Consider the following 15,593-nt stretch of genomic DNA (forward strand, 5'->3'; position numbering starts at 1 on the left):
TACAGTGGCTAGGGCCAAATTAGGAAATATTTATTAACTGCTCTCTCAACCACTTTTATAATACTAAAGGTATAAAGGCTCTTCTTGTTTTAACAGGTTATCATGACAATCACATCGTAATTCGGTGGTTCTGGGCTGCTGTGGAAAGGTTCAACAATGAACAACGACTAAGACTTTTGCAGGTAGGAAATCAACTGTTGTGTGTAGAAATAGTTTGCATCACTAAAATTAGATGTTAAAATAGTTCTGCCTAGGTGTATGATAGCCAAAAACAATGATGATGGCTAATGGGAGTAACCTGAATAACCTCAAGAGACTCATAAAAATTTTAAGTGACTAAAGCTCACGGTCTATATTTTTATAGTTTTCTATTGTAAAAAATAAGTTTAAGATAAACCATCTGATGTCAATAATCCTTTGCTAGTGTTTTAGACTAGTGAAGACAGTAAAGCATAAAGACTACTAAAGCTGAAAAACTGTAATTGGTTTTGCTATTTGGTAGAAATTACAATATTTGTACAGCTTATGAAAGAGCTTAGATGTAAGATAAAGTACTTCAAATTAGAAGATGATGATGAAAACCTGAAAATTAGTCCAATTCAATTTTCACTAAGTCAGCCTGCAGAATTAATTTTGCTAATGAAGGACAAACTCCTTTCAACACAGGAATACATGTGGGCTTACTATGGAGTTAAATTTTATGAAATACAGGTTATCTCCATTATAACTGTAAAGAAACAACCCCACACCCCAACCATACCATGTGTTTGAGCTCTTATCAAATCAGAATTTACATTGGATCATTGAATTACCCATGAGTAGGATGAAGGATTTTCTTTAAGTACGTTGCTTCAGAATTTAGTCCTTTTCTTATAGTATTCATTGCTGCAATATTGAAATCCACATGACCAAAAAGGCCTTACACAAAGCTATTATCCTATATGATTACCATTTTCTTAGTTACTCTTCATACAGAATAAAAACAGTAGGAAAAAAATGACTTAGGCCTAAGCTGAAATAACTTGATATTAATGGTGTTTTATTCTACAGTACTTAGGTAGCATAATTACTCTTATTATGGCTTTCAAAGAGAATGCTTTGAAGGAAATTGTTCTGGGAACCTGTCTGTTCTAGAGCCCTATCAGGAAACGGCATGTTTTCCTTTATCGTACATTTAAAGTAGCATCTATTACTTGTGTGTCACAAATTTCCTTATTTTACAAATATTTTCATGTAAGCATTTTAACTGCAGTGAGTGTGCTGATATAAATAAATTCCTAACCTGCACCATCTGCATCCAGTACCCTTGATGCTTTGTTTGTACTGGCAGTTTGTTACAGGCACATCCAGCATACCTTACGAAGGATTTGCCTCTCTAAGAGGGAGCAATGGTCCAAGAAGGTTCTGTGTGGAGAAGTGGGGGAAGATCACTGCTCTTCCAAGGTACAACTGTGTGTAAAAATTGCATTAGTGATGTTAATACTAGAGGTACATTGGAATATTAGTTACTAGAACAGCAGATAAGCCATTTGAGAAACATAATCAAGTTTTAAGTGAATATGTGAATATACTTTGCCTTACTTGGAAATTTATGTCCTCACTGTTCTACTGTCTGATGCATGCATTTTTCTTTGAACTCATTTTTTTTTTCTCATAAGATGGACACGGCAGTGTAACTGAGGCTGACATCTATATGTCAATGCTTACTTAAATGGAAAATGATATTAGAATGATTAGCGATATCTAAACTTGATTTTGTTACATTTTGATTAAATCTGCAAGTATTTACTTGCTGAAGGTGCTGTTCATCATTTAGGAGCAAGGTTAATGCAAATTAAAATAAAATAGCACCTGTGACAATGTCTGAGTGAAAACCAATGCCAAACTTCTAGAATGGGATGCACATAGCCTTTAAAGTAGAGTTTAGTTGTGTAATTTTTATAATTTGATACCAAAACTGTGTGCAAGTCTGGAAGAAGCAAGCTGCGAATTGCAGAAAAGGTGTATTTTGAGTAAAGGGTTGTTTGACTTAAAGAGTATGAGAGTCCAAGATGCAAGCAGGATTTGAGTTGTGCAAGGCCTTGAAGACAAGAAGCAGCATTTAAATTGGGTAGTGACATGTTTGGAGGAGTAGGATAAGAAAAAAAAAGTACGATGCGAAAAAAAGTTGCTTTTTTAATTGTTTGATTTTGTAAAGACAGAAAAAGAGAGTTTTTTTCCAAGCTTAATGGTAACAATACCAGGACTAGAATAATGACATTTGACTGATATAAGAAACCCCTTCTAGCATGAACACTTCATTGACAATAAATAAATAAATAAAATTGCAGGTTCCAGCCTTTTCCATATCGTGAGGAAGCTGATACGTTTCCGGAAGTTTCCCTTTCATCCAGTTCTGGAATTCTGCAGTCTCTAGAATGAGTTAACAGCTGTTAGAAATACAGTTAACATGTAAAATGTAGGTGAACTAACTGATTAGCCACATCTCAGCTTTTAGTCTGCTTCTTGTAACTTGCGGTAGTAGCTTTGGTCTGGAGTGATCCATGGAGGAAGTTCAACCTAAATCTAAGCCCATTCCTCCTAAACAGATTCCTCAGGAATAACTTGCATTCAGAGTCTAGTTTTAGGCACAAAATGGTTGTCCAACACATGGAGAGTTTCTCTGACCAGCAACCCTTAGCTGCTTTCTCCAGCTTAATGTCAGAGGCAGGGACATCTCTTGGGTTCTCTCCGACCTGCAGGCTGCCATTTGAACCACACTGAGAAAGTCAAAGAAACAGAAACAGCAGTGTGAAATCCACAGACATGGCAGGTAGCCTTTAAACAAAGCCATCTTGCCACCTTATGGTACAAGATAAGCAAATTCTGGAAATGGATATTTCAAACTAAATAATATCTTTCAGAGGCTTCATGATACCTTGTAGTCAGATAAGCCTACTTTGTTATGAATGACCTATGGGCTAGTTTTGATTCTGTTTAAAAAAGAAAAAGCTTTGATTTTCTTTTTCAATTATTCCTGACCTAAATCTAATCATTTTTTTTAAGTTTAAGTAAGAAAGTGGATTGTGGAAGCCTATCTGCATGTTCTCTAATACTGAAATTCCTGGTGCTAACAAGCACAGCTTGCAGTGTGGAAAAGGTCAGGACTTGCCTGAACAGGATACTCAGAATGTCCTCTGAAAAGATTGTGCAGAGCCCTGACTGTCATAAACTGCAGAATAAAACTACTTCTTGTAGAGCAACACGGAGAAATGTGTAGAGAATATAAACTACCATATTCAGTTCAGCAAGTAAGGGGGAAATGCCAGCTCTTCGCATTTAGGAGAATCATGCACTTCAGTTTTAATTTATGATTCCCTTGTTTAGGAAACATTTGATTTCTGTCTCTGTAGATAGCTTTTAACATACTTTCACAAATGCGAAAGCTCAAGTAACCCAATGCTACAGTGCTTGTTAAAATAAACAACTGTGTATGACAAACATCTACAGTTGTTGTGAGCTAGCAATTCCTGGCATTCATATGTGGAACTTTGACCTCATAAAAAATAACTGATCTTCCACGTTTACACTTAAATGGACTAAGCCCTAAGCAGAAAGCTGTATTTGCATTTTAAAATATCTAGTTCCTGTGTACAGTCTAGCTTCAGCCCGAGTCTCACCAGCTTCAAAGACTTACTGTGCAAACACCAAGTAGTACTGGCTGGAAAGTAAGACATTGTTAACAGTGATCCTGAATAGCAAACTTTCAGTTTTCCAAACAAGTCCTGTGTGTAAACACATTGCTGGATCTGATGAGAATGCTGCCCTAGGACTCTTTGACTCTTGCTGATTCTCAGATAACTAAAGCATTTGTGTTCAGGCACCATCACTCACTTGTGGCAGTGTTACAGTTTGTAAATTGCTCTTTTAATTTCAGTGGGAGTGCTTGTAAAATCTGGTAATGCTTGGCATGAGTGTGGCAAAAGCTAGGATTCAACAAGTCAGTGGATTTTGCTTTTTTTTTCCTGTTTCTAAAATAACTACTGCACAGCTTAAAAACACACGAAAACACCTGTCCCTATTTCTTCTTCTTGATTTTGAGGCACAGAAGGCAACTAATATAGTTATGTAGGTTTGTGATTGTGGTTTAAATGTCTCTGAATATAAACACAAACATATTAATTTGATATTTATGGAGTTTACACTGTTCTGATTGCTGTGTAATCAGTTGAGCTGAATCAAAATAGTGAGATTTCTGTGAGACACATCAGGTTGCTTAGCTGATATCACTGTCTTTTACAGTAGTAAGTCAGTAGCACATGAAAGGCCCTGAAAAGGCTGATTTTTATGAGTTTGGCTTAACTATTGCTATCCCTGATGCCACTTCTATTCCTTTCTTTCACGTTGTGTTGTATATCAGACTAAATCAACAGGGGGACTGTTACTCTTTCAGTTCACTTCCTTGCTAAGAAGTTGGTTGTGCTCCAGGTAGCTTTCATTGCTGTACAGATAGGAGCTAATGGTAATGCATGCAATGATTCATATGCAAATAGCATGCACCTTGCTGCTAGACTTTACCCTAAGTCACTCTATTTTACTGCTGTAATACCGTTCAACATGTAATGAAGTGGAGATTGCCTGGAAATTTAGACTTCAGGAACCAAGGTATTTTTCCTTATGTCATCAAATGTGAGTCCAAGAAGATGAACAATTAGTGTCCACATGGTTTGGTATGTTGGAATGGGAAAATGCTGTCCAGAGAAGAAAGACCTTTCCTCCTGGAGGCTTAAAATTTTCTTGTGAGGGTGAGAAAGGCATACGTTCCCTCAGTAGGCCAAGATCTTAAGTTTTTGTCTTCTTTAATGACTTGGTTTTCCAAAGTAGGTGATTATGTGTTTAAAATTGCCCTTAAAATTAAGATAAAACTCAATTCTCTTAATAAATGTAGATAATATGCCAAATTACTATTAAACCAGCTTGTAATGAATCCCTCACTAATTATATACTGTGTCTTTTATAAGTTGTGGTTTTACAGCCCACACAGCATGATCCATACTTCTAATGAGTGGTTGTCAGCCCCAAGCAGCAGAAGCATGTGGTTAGGCTGTGAATTGCCTAAGACTCTTCCACAATCTTCACTGAACCCGAGCAGTCACTAAGCCCTTCCAGACACTGTGCTCCAGTTGCCCATTTGCTGCTGGGTCTAAATCAGCCTCTTTCTTCTAAGTGGAAATTTCTATTTAAATCATCGTCATAATAATGAAGGCAATAATAGTTTACTTGTTACTTTGTAAGAATTTTGGAAAGGCAAAACAGAAGTACAGAGAAAGCCTTCCTTCAAGAGCCTTAGTGGGGTGGCAGAGTGGAAGAATTTTTATCAGGCTCCTGGAGTACAGGCTGGGGAAATGCTCTCTCCACTATACAGTGTATACTATGAGTGTACTTTCAAGCATACTGTATTTAGGGGTGCAAAATTCAATTTTTAGTATAAATCTTCAAAGTGGGAAAGATACTTCCTCCAGCTTTCCTTCCTATCATTTCTTCCTCAAGAACATGCCACATTAAAAGCTCTATCTATTTCAGTAGAGCAGGCTCATCCACTATGGTGCTTTAGAAAGTATCTTCCTTAGCCTACACTGAAGCCAGGCAAGGGCACCCGTTCTACTAAAAGAAGAAACTTTTGTCATCTCCCTTTTCATTCCCTGGAAGAGGTTTCAAAAGTCAGTTCAAAGCCTCAGAAAACTGAGGCAGATGGACTTTGGAAACTGAGAAATAAACCACGTGGTTTGTCTCTTCAGAAAACAGGATGGTATGTTATAGCTACTTGCATAGTTTTGTGTAATTACAAAAAGTAGTATTCTAAAGGTCGTCGACTTGCAGGGCCAGATACACAGTGTAAATCAGCACAAGCAGTAACTTCCCAGCAACATGATCTATGTGCTGAGGAAATGTACAAGGAAGAGCATCCAATTTGTCTGTTCTTTATTACTATGGGATTGTTTCCTTGTATATCTTGCATATTTCTTAATCTTTCATCAAATCTAATAACTTATGCATATTCATCATACTGAAGTGGACCGTTTATGATTACAAATACAGTATTCAAATATCATCAATACAGAAAAATAAATTACTTTTCCTAAGATCCATTTAAAGCCAAGGTTTCAGAACAGACTGCTTGATTTGTACCATGTTATATCATTCTTTTCTCCTGCACATTTAATGGATAAAATTTATCCCATGCCTCCTGAGCTGTCATTGTGTTTCTAAAGGCCTTCATAAAAGCTCCTTACTGGTTATTTTAATTAGAAAAAAAGTGCATTAAACCATACTACTTGTTCAGTTGGAAAACATCATTTGACAGAAGAACAGTCTTCTGAAAGAATACTACCTGGCCATCTATATGCATGCATGTATCAGTCTGCATATTTTCTTTTGAACTTTTTAAATAATGTACTTCTCTACCTCCTCTTTATTCCCCCTCAGGGCTCACACTTGTTTCAATCGTCTGGACCTTCCCCCTTATCCATCATTCTCTATGCTATATGAAAAACTGTTGACAGCAGTTGAAGAGACAAGTACTTTTGGACTTGAGTGATGCACAAACCACAGTGCCCGGCTCTTTGGACTTTTGTGGATCTGCCTTCTCAAAGAATGAATGAACGTTTGTATTGGATTTCCTAGAGGAAAATCGTTTTATGATGCAATTCAAATAATGAGGTTCCATGAAAGAGCTTATGAAGCAATTATAAAGCGTTGTGATAGTGGCAGAATTCTCTGCAGTGAATCTAGAGTGTGCCTGACGTGCAGGGAAAAACAAGTCTTGCAATCCACACTTTTTCAGGTCGGCCAAACTTGTTATGTTTTATTTTCTGAGCAAACAAGAAATGTGTGATCCTGTGTTGTGATCAACCTGACTACTGCAAAACTGACATGTACCTGAAAACTGGATTTCACCAGAGTTGCTGAATAGAAAATTCAAGTCAAAATGTGAAATCATTCAGGCCCCCACCTACTCAGTAAATTAGCGAAAAATCATACAATATACTTTTTTTTTTTTTTTAAGAATGTTCATTAAGGTACATTACTTTATGCCGTATGTTATAACAGCATATTCAGTATTTGCTATACCTAAGACTACGAGTGCCTGCATGGTGTGCACCATAGAATTCAAGTTCCTGTGACAGAAGTGAATTGGAAGGAAAGTCAGTAAGAAAGGATGCAACAACAATGGCTTGCATTAAGGAGGTTTGTGGAAATGTTTGCCAGTGCTGTATATGACAAAAGATGAGCTGTTAAATGAACTTAATAACTTCATAAAATCAGACTGATTTTATGGTTTGTACTGCATGGAAACTATTTTAAGAAGAAACTAGAAATTTATCGCAGCATATCAGGAAAAAAAATCCTAACACAGCGACTTCTGTTTATTTTTATAGGCTCATTGTATTACGTTTCTTAGAGTGTACACAGGAAACAAACAAAAATGCTCTTTCTGTTCTTGTCACTTTCCATGCTTGAACAGACATTCTGCTAGTGTTTATTCTTTGAGCACTATCAAAGGAAAAAAAAAAAGCCTTTTATTTTTATAAGAGTAAAAAACTCCCAAAAATATTTTGCACTGAAAGTACCAAAGTTGATGGGACATTACGATCTGACTGACAGCAAACTGTATCACTATCAAGTATCTATAAAAACGCTTAGGAACCAGGCTTTCTTCACGGTGCCATGTCTATAGATATCAGGACTGTGCACATAAGTAATAATTTTATAATACTATATGTGATATCGTAATATGCATTTATTTTAAATGCATCTGGATCATTTTTCATGCATTGGATAACTTAATGCAGTGGAGTTTAATACAGATATTTCATATGCTCCCCACAACTTTTTATTTGTACAGCACCATGAAACACTAGTTCATTTGGAAATCTATGAGTAACCTACTCTAAGGTGAGTCACTGGTCATAATGCCACTGTTCATATCAATGAACTCCTACAAGATGTAAAGTGTTCATTGTGTCTTGCCTTTTCACTGATAAATAGTTTTCTTATAAAATGTTATTTGAAAGAATTTTTATGGTATATCAAACATTGCATGGACACAAATTTCCTCATGCTTAATTTTGCTGAAATACACAAGGCTTGCTTGCATCTATTTTTGGTACTTTCCTCTAGATGGTCTTGTGGAACACGAATGCGGCTGAGCACTTTCTTGTACAGCTGCTGTAATGCAGTGCGTCCAGATGTTTTAAATTCCAGGAAGTTGCACGTGGACACTGGATGACAAGAACATCAATCTAGCTTTGCGCTAGTCTTCTTGGTAGCACTGAAGCACAGCATGCCCTGTTTCGTGGGAATAGTAGCCTCTGAAGTAAACTCAACGTTCTCACTTTGGAGACTCTTGAAAGGGCATCTCAGGGAGGTATCCTGCTCGTTCCTTTGGGAGTGTTTTTCCTATGGAGAATGTCAGCGGAGGTGTTGTCAGCAAAGACTGCCATTCCACCCTACAAGTTGGAAGGCAGGTGCAGCTGTGGTGGTGGCTGCAAAGACTGAGAAAACCCTTCAGGCTTCCTGAGCAAGTGTTACCTGTGCAAAGGAAACCCCACTTGCAAAATCAGAGTGAAAGTATTATTTGATTTCAGGAATAATTGAGCTTCTGCATGACATCTGGGACTCTGTTACCTAAGTAACGTAGGTTCTCCTGCTCTACTTCTGGCTGGCATGAAGTAGCAAAGAAAAATCCAAACATTTCCCTATTTTTACACATATATTTATCAGTCTTTGCTAAAATTGCACATCACAGATGCTAATGCACACCTTTTTTCAGAATGCGGATGAGCGAGCAGTAGGCAAACTGACTTTTCATCAGGTCACTCCAGCATGGCTCATGTTTCATATGATCCATTCACTGAGTAGCTAAAACTCAGGCACTCAAATCAGAGTGCAACTTTTGCTCGGTTGAAGGACTGCAGAATTTTGATTTTACACTCCTGTGTTACCTGTGGTCTAAAAAGGAGATTTCCCAGGTGGAAACTGTATCTACGATTTTTGAACCAGGAACTCTTTGGAATGAAAAGTTTAAATATTTGGCACACAGTAAGTTTATACTAGTCTGCCTTTAAGTTATGCTTTTGTACAAATCTAGAAGAATAAATGCATCTTGTCAGTTTTTATTTAAATATATTTACTACACCTATTTGTTCTGTGTTTATGCATACATAAATAATTGAAATCAGTCACGATGATCCAGTATTCTGTAAAGATGTGATAGGATCAACAGCGGGTCAGCTGTCAAAAGAAATCTGGAATCCATGTAGCATTAAGATCCAGAGAGACTGAGAAGCTGCTTCTTGCTCTTTTTCTGCCAACATCACCTGGAGGACTCTCAAGAAATCCTATTTGAAAGTGATGAAGAGTTAGCTGCCCAGATACAGCTACCTGTGCTGCCTCGAGCACGTGGCTGGCTCTCAGTGATTATATAGGCAGTGCTGTTGCTCTGAAGAGATAAGCAGGGAGGGTGTACAGAAAAGGAAGCCTGACCTTTGTCAGACCAGTACATCTCCTGGCTATGGAGTGAAATATTCTCTCCTCAGTGTGGGAAGCCTTTCCCATTGAACACGTCCCAAGTGATAGCCAACTTTTGTGTCCTGCAGATGCAATCAGCAACCATAGTGCTTTAGCTTATGTCACCCTGTGGCAGGCACAAGGGGCCAGAATAGAGAAAGATGAAGAAGCGTTTCCAAAAGCTCTGTACTTCCTCAGAGATTTTCCAGACAGTGCTAAGGAGCTTTCCACTTAGGAAGGAAAAAAGCTAGTCTTCAAGGAGTAGACAAAAGATTCCCTTTGGCTGTAGCCGTGATGACAACCTGTACTAACTTCACCTACAGCATCTCCATCAGACAAAGTCTAAGCACCCGCAGAGTTGAAGTGAGGTGCCCATGTTTCCTGCTGTGCCAGGAAGCTGAGCCATGCACTGCTAGCCAAAAAGCAGCCAGCGGGTCCTTGCACACTGCGTAATGCCCAGCACCCAAGGAACCATGCCCACCTCTTCCTGGGGTACACCTGTGCCAGGTCTCAGCACCCCTGGGCATACCAACAGTCAGCTGAACCACAACACTCCTAAATACACCAGGAAAGCTTGTCATCATTGACTTTATCCAGTGCGGTGCCTACTGTAGCAAGCAGTTAACCATTCAAAAGCTGCAAGCCAGGGTGCTTACTGTAGCAGTGTTTTCACCCACAACAGGTGGGAGATGGCTGTCTGTTACCTTTGTAACACCTTCAGCAGCACATTGCAGGTTATCTTGTGAAAGTATTCTTTCAATCCAAAATAAAATCCCATTTAACATGATTCTAATCAAAAGCAAACCTTTTCCCCCACTCTCTACCTGCTTTTTTCCTTGGTATTCATCAAATATTTGCCCCTTTCCTTGCTTTTAAAAATAGTTTTTGTTGTCCGTGTTGTGAACCTACCATAAAAAGGTGTTAATGATGCTTAGAGAGCATCTAGGATGAAATCTGTCTGCGTATGCAGGTGTGCTGGGCACATCATGAACTCCACATTAAAGCTGTTAACCTTAGTGAATATATGTAATCTTTAGCGAAACCGAAAATCGAGGCAGCAGCATGCTGGCAGGACATCAGATGAAGTTTCTGGCATGAGATAAACTGGCAGTGGACTGGCAGTTTGCTCAGTTTCAAATTATAGGAAAGAAAGCAGTTTTGTGGTTTCCTATGTATTTTTAATCCTTTTTAAAAGTCAAAAAAAAAAAAAAAAGGCTTCCTTCTGAAGCATTAGCACTGGTATCATCTGGTTGCTGACTCTAATCTCAGCAGTATTAATTGCAGATGTAAAGTCACTCCAGTGCTATCTGCAGAGGTTTCTGGAGATGTGTGCAAGCATCCTGTCTCTGGAATGAAGGAATTCCTGTGCACAGAAGGGGAATCTCTGGTAGCTGTGTTTGAATAGCCTGTGTAAGTTCATTTCCCATGGCATACAGCAAGTTAATTCTTTTTAGTGATTGAAACTTACTTGTATTAAATTATACTAGCAGTTACATTTTCTTGCCACCGATTTTAAGCGGAGGACTAATCTATTCCTGTTAGCACTAATGGGAATTGGGCAATAAGGATGGTCTCCAGTCGTAGTTACAAACTTAACCATAAGAGTGTTAATGTTAACCTTGCAGTATTAATGCTCAACCATCACTGCTATTTTCTCTTCTCATCCCTTCCTCCCTGGGCAAGCAAATTGAACTCTAAGCAAAATTTCAGAATAATTACTCAAACGTGGCTTCTCAAACTGTTTGCATTTTGGCTTTACTATGCAGTCTGAAACAGAACTGCAGAAGTATTAGGGGCTGATTAGCTCACCAATTGCAAGTAAAAAACAACTTTACAACTTTATTAGCATAGTCACAGTGGCTGCTGTTGGACTAGTCTAACCTTTTACTTAAATATTCTACAATAAAGAAGCATAAAGCATTGAATTTGAAATTCCTTGCTTTCAGGGAAAATAAATATATGTTAGGTAAGTACTAGGGGGAGAGAACTTTACTGTAAATCCATTAAGGTTAAAAGCCTTTTTACGACCCATTTTTGCTACTAATACGCAAAATTATAAAGCTGGCCATATAAACACACAGTTTTCACAGTGTGTGTGTTGGTTTACTTGTTGCGTGTAGGCCATTAGCTTCACAGTGCTTCTGTTTGGTTTCAGACTGGTGCAAATGCAGTAGACATCTAATATTTCAAACATTCATTGCTATGAAAAGGTTTTTATTGAAGCATTTGTAGTATTTACTAAAATAGTTTTACTGGAAAGAAAAGTATTGTTCAGGCTGAAACTTCATTTAGGGCTCTACTTTACAGATTTTGTTCAGTGACATTATGCCATAGGTATTATAAGGTAAACTCATGATTAATTTTAGAGTTCTGATTAAAATCAGTGACATACTGACCATTTTGTCACTGCTTAGAAAGACTACTGGCTGTAGGTAAAAGGATGACAGTCACGGACTTCTCTGAATGGCTACAACCTGTAGTAGTATCTGTATGTATTCAGAATGCAATTACAATATTTCCTGAGGGCTATTGTAAAAGAATTACTACACTCATTAATCAGCCCCCTTCTAAATTGATAATTGCAATTTTGAACTTGATTCCTTTATGTACCAAGTGCAGTCAGATTACATTGCAAATGTAACCTGTAAAAAACAAATATAATTGTAGATGCCTTCTGACAATTCTCTTAAACTCATGGTGAATGTGAAAGGAAGCCAAGCTGTTTCTTCCAATCCTAGATTCCTTTAAAAAACTTCTGAGTAATGAAAATTGTGGTATTTTTTGTTGTTTTTCCAGTTTGTGTTTGTTTGTTTTTAACTTCTAGAAACTTCTCCTTCGGCCCCACTAGAAGAGGCTCTGTCTGTCTTAGAGGGTTTTTACTAAGCACTCAGGAGGTATATTGTTCCACTAATTTAACATAGTTTTGTGCTGACATCAATATAATCAGTTTTTAAACATAGAGACCTACAAAACTCCATAGGACTCTGGTCTCCCTTATGCTGGGCTGCCTTCCAAAGGCTGGCCATCCTCTCCTTTTTAATTGCACATAATCCTGCAATCACCTGGAGACAAATGCTGATGGCCTACACTGACTGTAACTATAGTATCAGAGTGAGATTGTGGTGGTATTTATTTTTTCCGTCAAGAATTAAACTGGTCTCCTTTGCAATGAGAACCAGCTCCCTTCAGTACAAAGAGTCCATGGGATCGTAGTTCCTCTCACACTGTGAACAGTTGAAGAAAAAAGATCTCTTAACCTAATAGTACTAAATGTTTTTTGGAAACCGGGCATGTGATTAGGTATCCAAGGGTCAAATGTGCTTTGACTTCAGTTTTGCCAAGTTCATAGCGAGGCAGGGGATTTTTCCTGTGATATTTTATGTTGACAGAATTGTCCAATTCTCGTAAGCTGCTTCAGGCTGTTGGCTGGAAGCACAAGCCCTCACAGGGACGCAGATGACCGTGGATCCGGAGATCACAGCAGAGGGGGAATTGTTTTTGTAGTGAGGTCCGTGCCTTCCACAGATGGAGGCTTTGTCATACAGCCCTTCAACTGGTTTCTTCCAAAGGGTATTTCACATCTCCATTGCCTGTTAGTTGCAGTACAAGCAGCTCCTCACATATTCTATTGACTATTCAAAAGCTCTCATGTTAAATCAGGAGAATTACAATTTTTATAGTTAAAAATATTCATCTAACAATAGAAATCTGGCCAGTGAAAAAATACTTTGCTGAGACATCATATGTGATGGTCATGATGACTGTAGTCAGACATTGGAGCCGAGATTACTACATGAATAAGCAAATAAATCTCTGACGCCTCATAAATAGTGCTAAGGAAGGAATGTAATTGTAGGTGCTGTAATGATAAGATACGGCAGTTCTACAACATGCGAAATGGAGCTGTGGAACAGTGCTAAAGTGGAGACAAGACTGAAAGAGTAGGGACAGGAAAAGGACTGGGCTTGGAAATAGCTAGTGGGGCAGTGAGCTGTGCTGACCACTGGATGTACAAAAGGAGATACTTTTAGCTTGAAAATTAGGCTATGATAATGTGCCAAGGAAAAATGACTATTTATCCTGAAATAGGTTACTGTTACTACCACTGAAAGACATGTTGGCTAATTATTTCAGGTTTTGAAAATCTAAAGCACACAATCTGAAAACCATTTTCTCTTTTTGTTTATTTCTTGTTTTACCTTTTTTTATTTTTTAATTTCACTGCTCTCAGGAAAATGAAAGCTTCTAAATAAGGGTCGTGTCTGGAAGTCCTTTTTAACTGGTTTTACAAATAATTATTATATTTACTACTAGCTGCATTTGGCAAGAGAAATAGTATCTGTTAAAAAGTTAAATCTTCACTACTTAAGAGGACTTTCATTTTAAATGTGATGGGCCAAACCCCCAACATTTATCTGTGTGAAAACATAGGTTTGTTTTTTTTTTAGTGTTTGAGTTTTGTGTTATGGTTGTGTAAGAACTACGAATTTCCACAAAGAGTTTTTTTGTCATTCTGGGATTGATGTGAAGTTTCTAAAGGTTATTTAAGATAATAAAACTATTCTCAATTATCTTGTTAGCTTTGGCCAAGCTGATGCAAGTCTTGAGTTCATTCACACTCTAGTGACATTGTCAGAAAAAGTATCAAGTAAGAGGGCAGGAAGAATTTCAAGACCTGGTCCTCTACCTAAAAGCTGACCTGGTTCTTTACCTAAAAGCCAAGACTATTGGATATCCAAGTCTGGTATAAAAGTCAAAAGAAGAATTCATTTCAGTTTTCTTCTTCAGCATGGTAACTGAGGTGGGAAGAGTTTCATGTAAACTTAAGTCCTAAACTAGAAGACATTCAGTGTGTTGGACCATAATGGTTCAATAGTTCCATAGAGCAGGACATTTTTCTGCAACGAGTCTGCAACACTCAGGAGACTGCTGTTTATTATCAGCATTGCAGGGAGGAAGACGAATTATAATAATATTAAGTACGTATATCATCTTAGGAGGATGCTTTTTCTTTGTACTCTGTTTTTCCTTGGAATGAAATAGCCTTGAGGACATCCACAAATTCTGATCAGCAAGGCTGCTTTTTGTATAAGTGATTGAACATTTACACTTGTAAGGCTTGGTACAGTATGGAAGGGGAAAACTTTGGAGAAAAGAAGGTCTTGAGGGATGTGGTGTAGAGTACTGGCTCCCCCAGGTCAGTCAGTATTCTTGCCCTTGCTAGGCTATGGTTTGGGTTATTCAGCATGTTTGAAACCGCATATAGTTTTACAAGTTTTTGTAGTGGGGATGCAGGCATCCAGAATCTAACAGGTATATAGGTGCATCTCCCTCATTTTTGACAATTACTTGATATAATTTTATACCAAGTTATTTGTTTTTAAAGAATTTCAGGCACTGAGAATACAGAGTGCATATTTATTTCTAAGCTTTAAGTAGGACACGTGGTGTATTTTTTAATCCTTTCCATATGTTTCAGTTAAGTGTTCACAAGACTATATATCAAATACAATACCAAGTTTTTCTATCTTTCTACAAGCTAATTTGTTTCATTTGAATTTGGTATATGTCTTTCAAAAAACACTAAATGGGGAAAATGTGCTTCAAGCATTAAGATGGTGTGTGTCCTTTTCTCCGTTTACATTGCATCACATTTCACTTTTTTTCCTTGAGGCAGAGAGAACAGATATGAAATGTGTTGAGTGTTTGACGGGCATTTGTTGTGCCTGGCTTCAAAGATTGTACTGTAATGTTTGACTGCTCACACATTCACATAATTATCTACTCAGCTGAATACAGGACTGCTGTGTTTTATTTCCTGTTATTCAAAAACAATTGGGGAAAAGATTTTTCTGTGTATAATTTTATTTTCGTACTGATCTCTATTTTGTTTAAGACCATGTTTCATCATGAAATCACTTAATTAAAATAAATCTTCTTACAAAATCCACTTTAGAAATCAATTCTTTTATTGTGCCTCTGAATACGTCATAACAGTGTTTAAATGAGCGCCTCTCACTTCTGTGTCATTGTGTGTCCTTTGC

At 37.7% G+C, this 15,593-nt stretch overlaps 1 protein-coding gene across 7 annotated transcripts in view; it reads left to right on the forward strand.

Moving 5' to 3' along the window:
- HECW2 (HECT, C2 and WW domain containing E3 ubiquitin protein ligase 2) overlaps nt 1-15,512 on the forward strand; it is a 195,735-nt gene extending 180,223 nt beyond the window's left edge. For all 7 annotated transcript variants that reach the window (XM_013187450.3, XM_013187454.3, XM_048058416.2 and 4 more), the window contains 3 exons: nt 97-182; nt 1,331-1,443; nt 6,466-15,512. In XM_013187450.3, the coding sequence (XP_013042904.3) occupies nt 97-182; nt 1,331-1,443; nt 6,466-6,577 (311 nt within the window). In that variant the 3' untranslated portion in view covers nt 6,578-15,512. The remainder of the gene's footprint in view (nt 1-96; nt 183-1,330; nt 1,444-6,465) is intronic.
- The last annotated feature ends 81 nt before the right edge of the window (nt 15,513-15,593 follow it).

Source organism: Anser cygnoides, chromosome 6 (genome assembly GCF_040182565.1).
Source record: "Anser cygnoides isolate HZ-2024a breed goose chromosome 6, Taihu_goose_T2T_genome, whole genome shotgun sequence".
Lineage (NCBI taxonomy): Eukaryota > Metazoa > Chordata > Aves > Anseriformes > Anatidae > Anser > Anser cygnoides.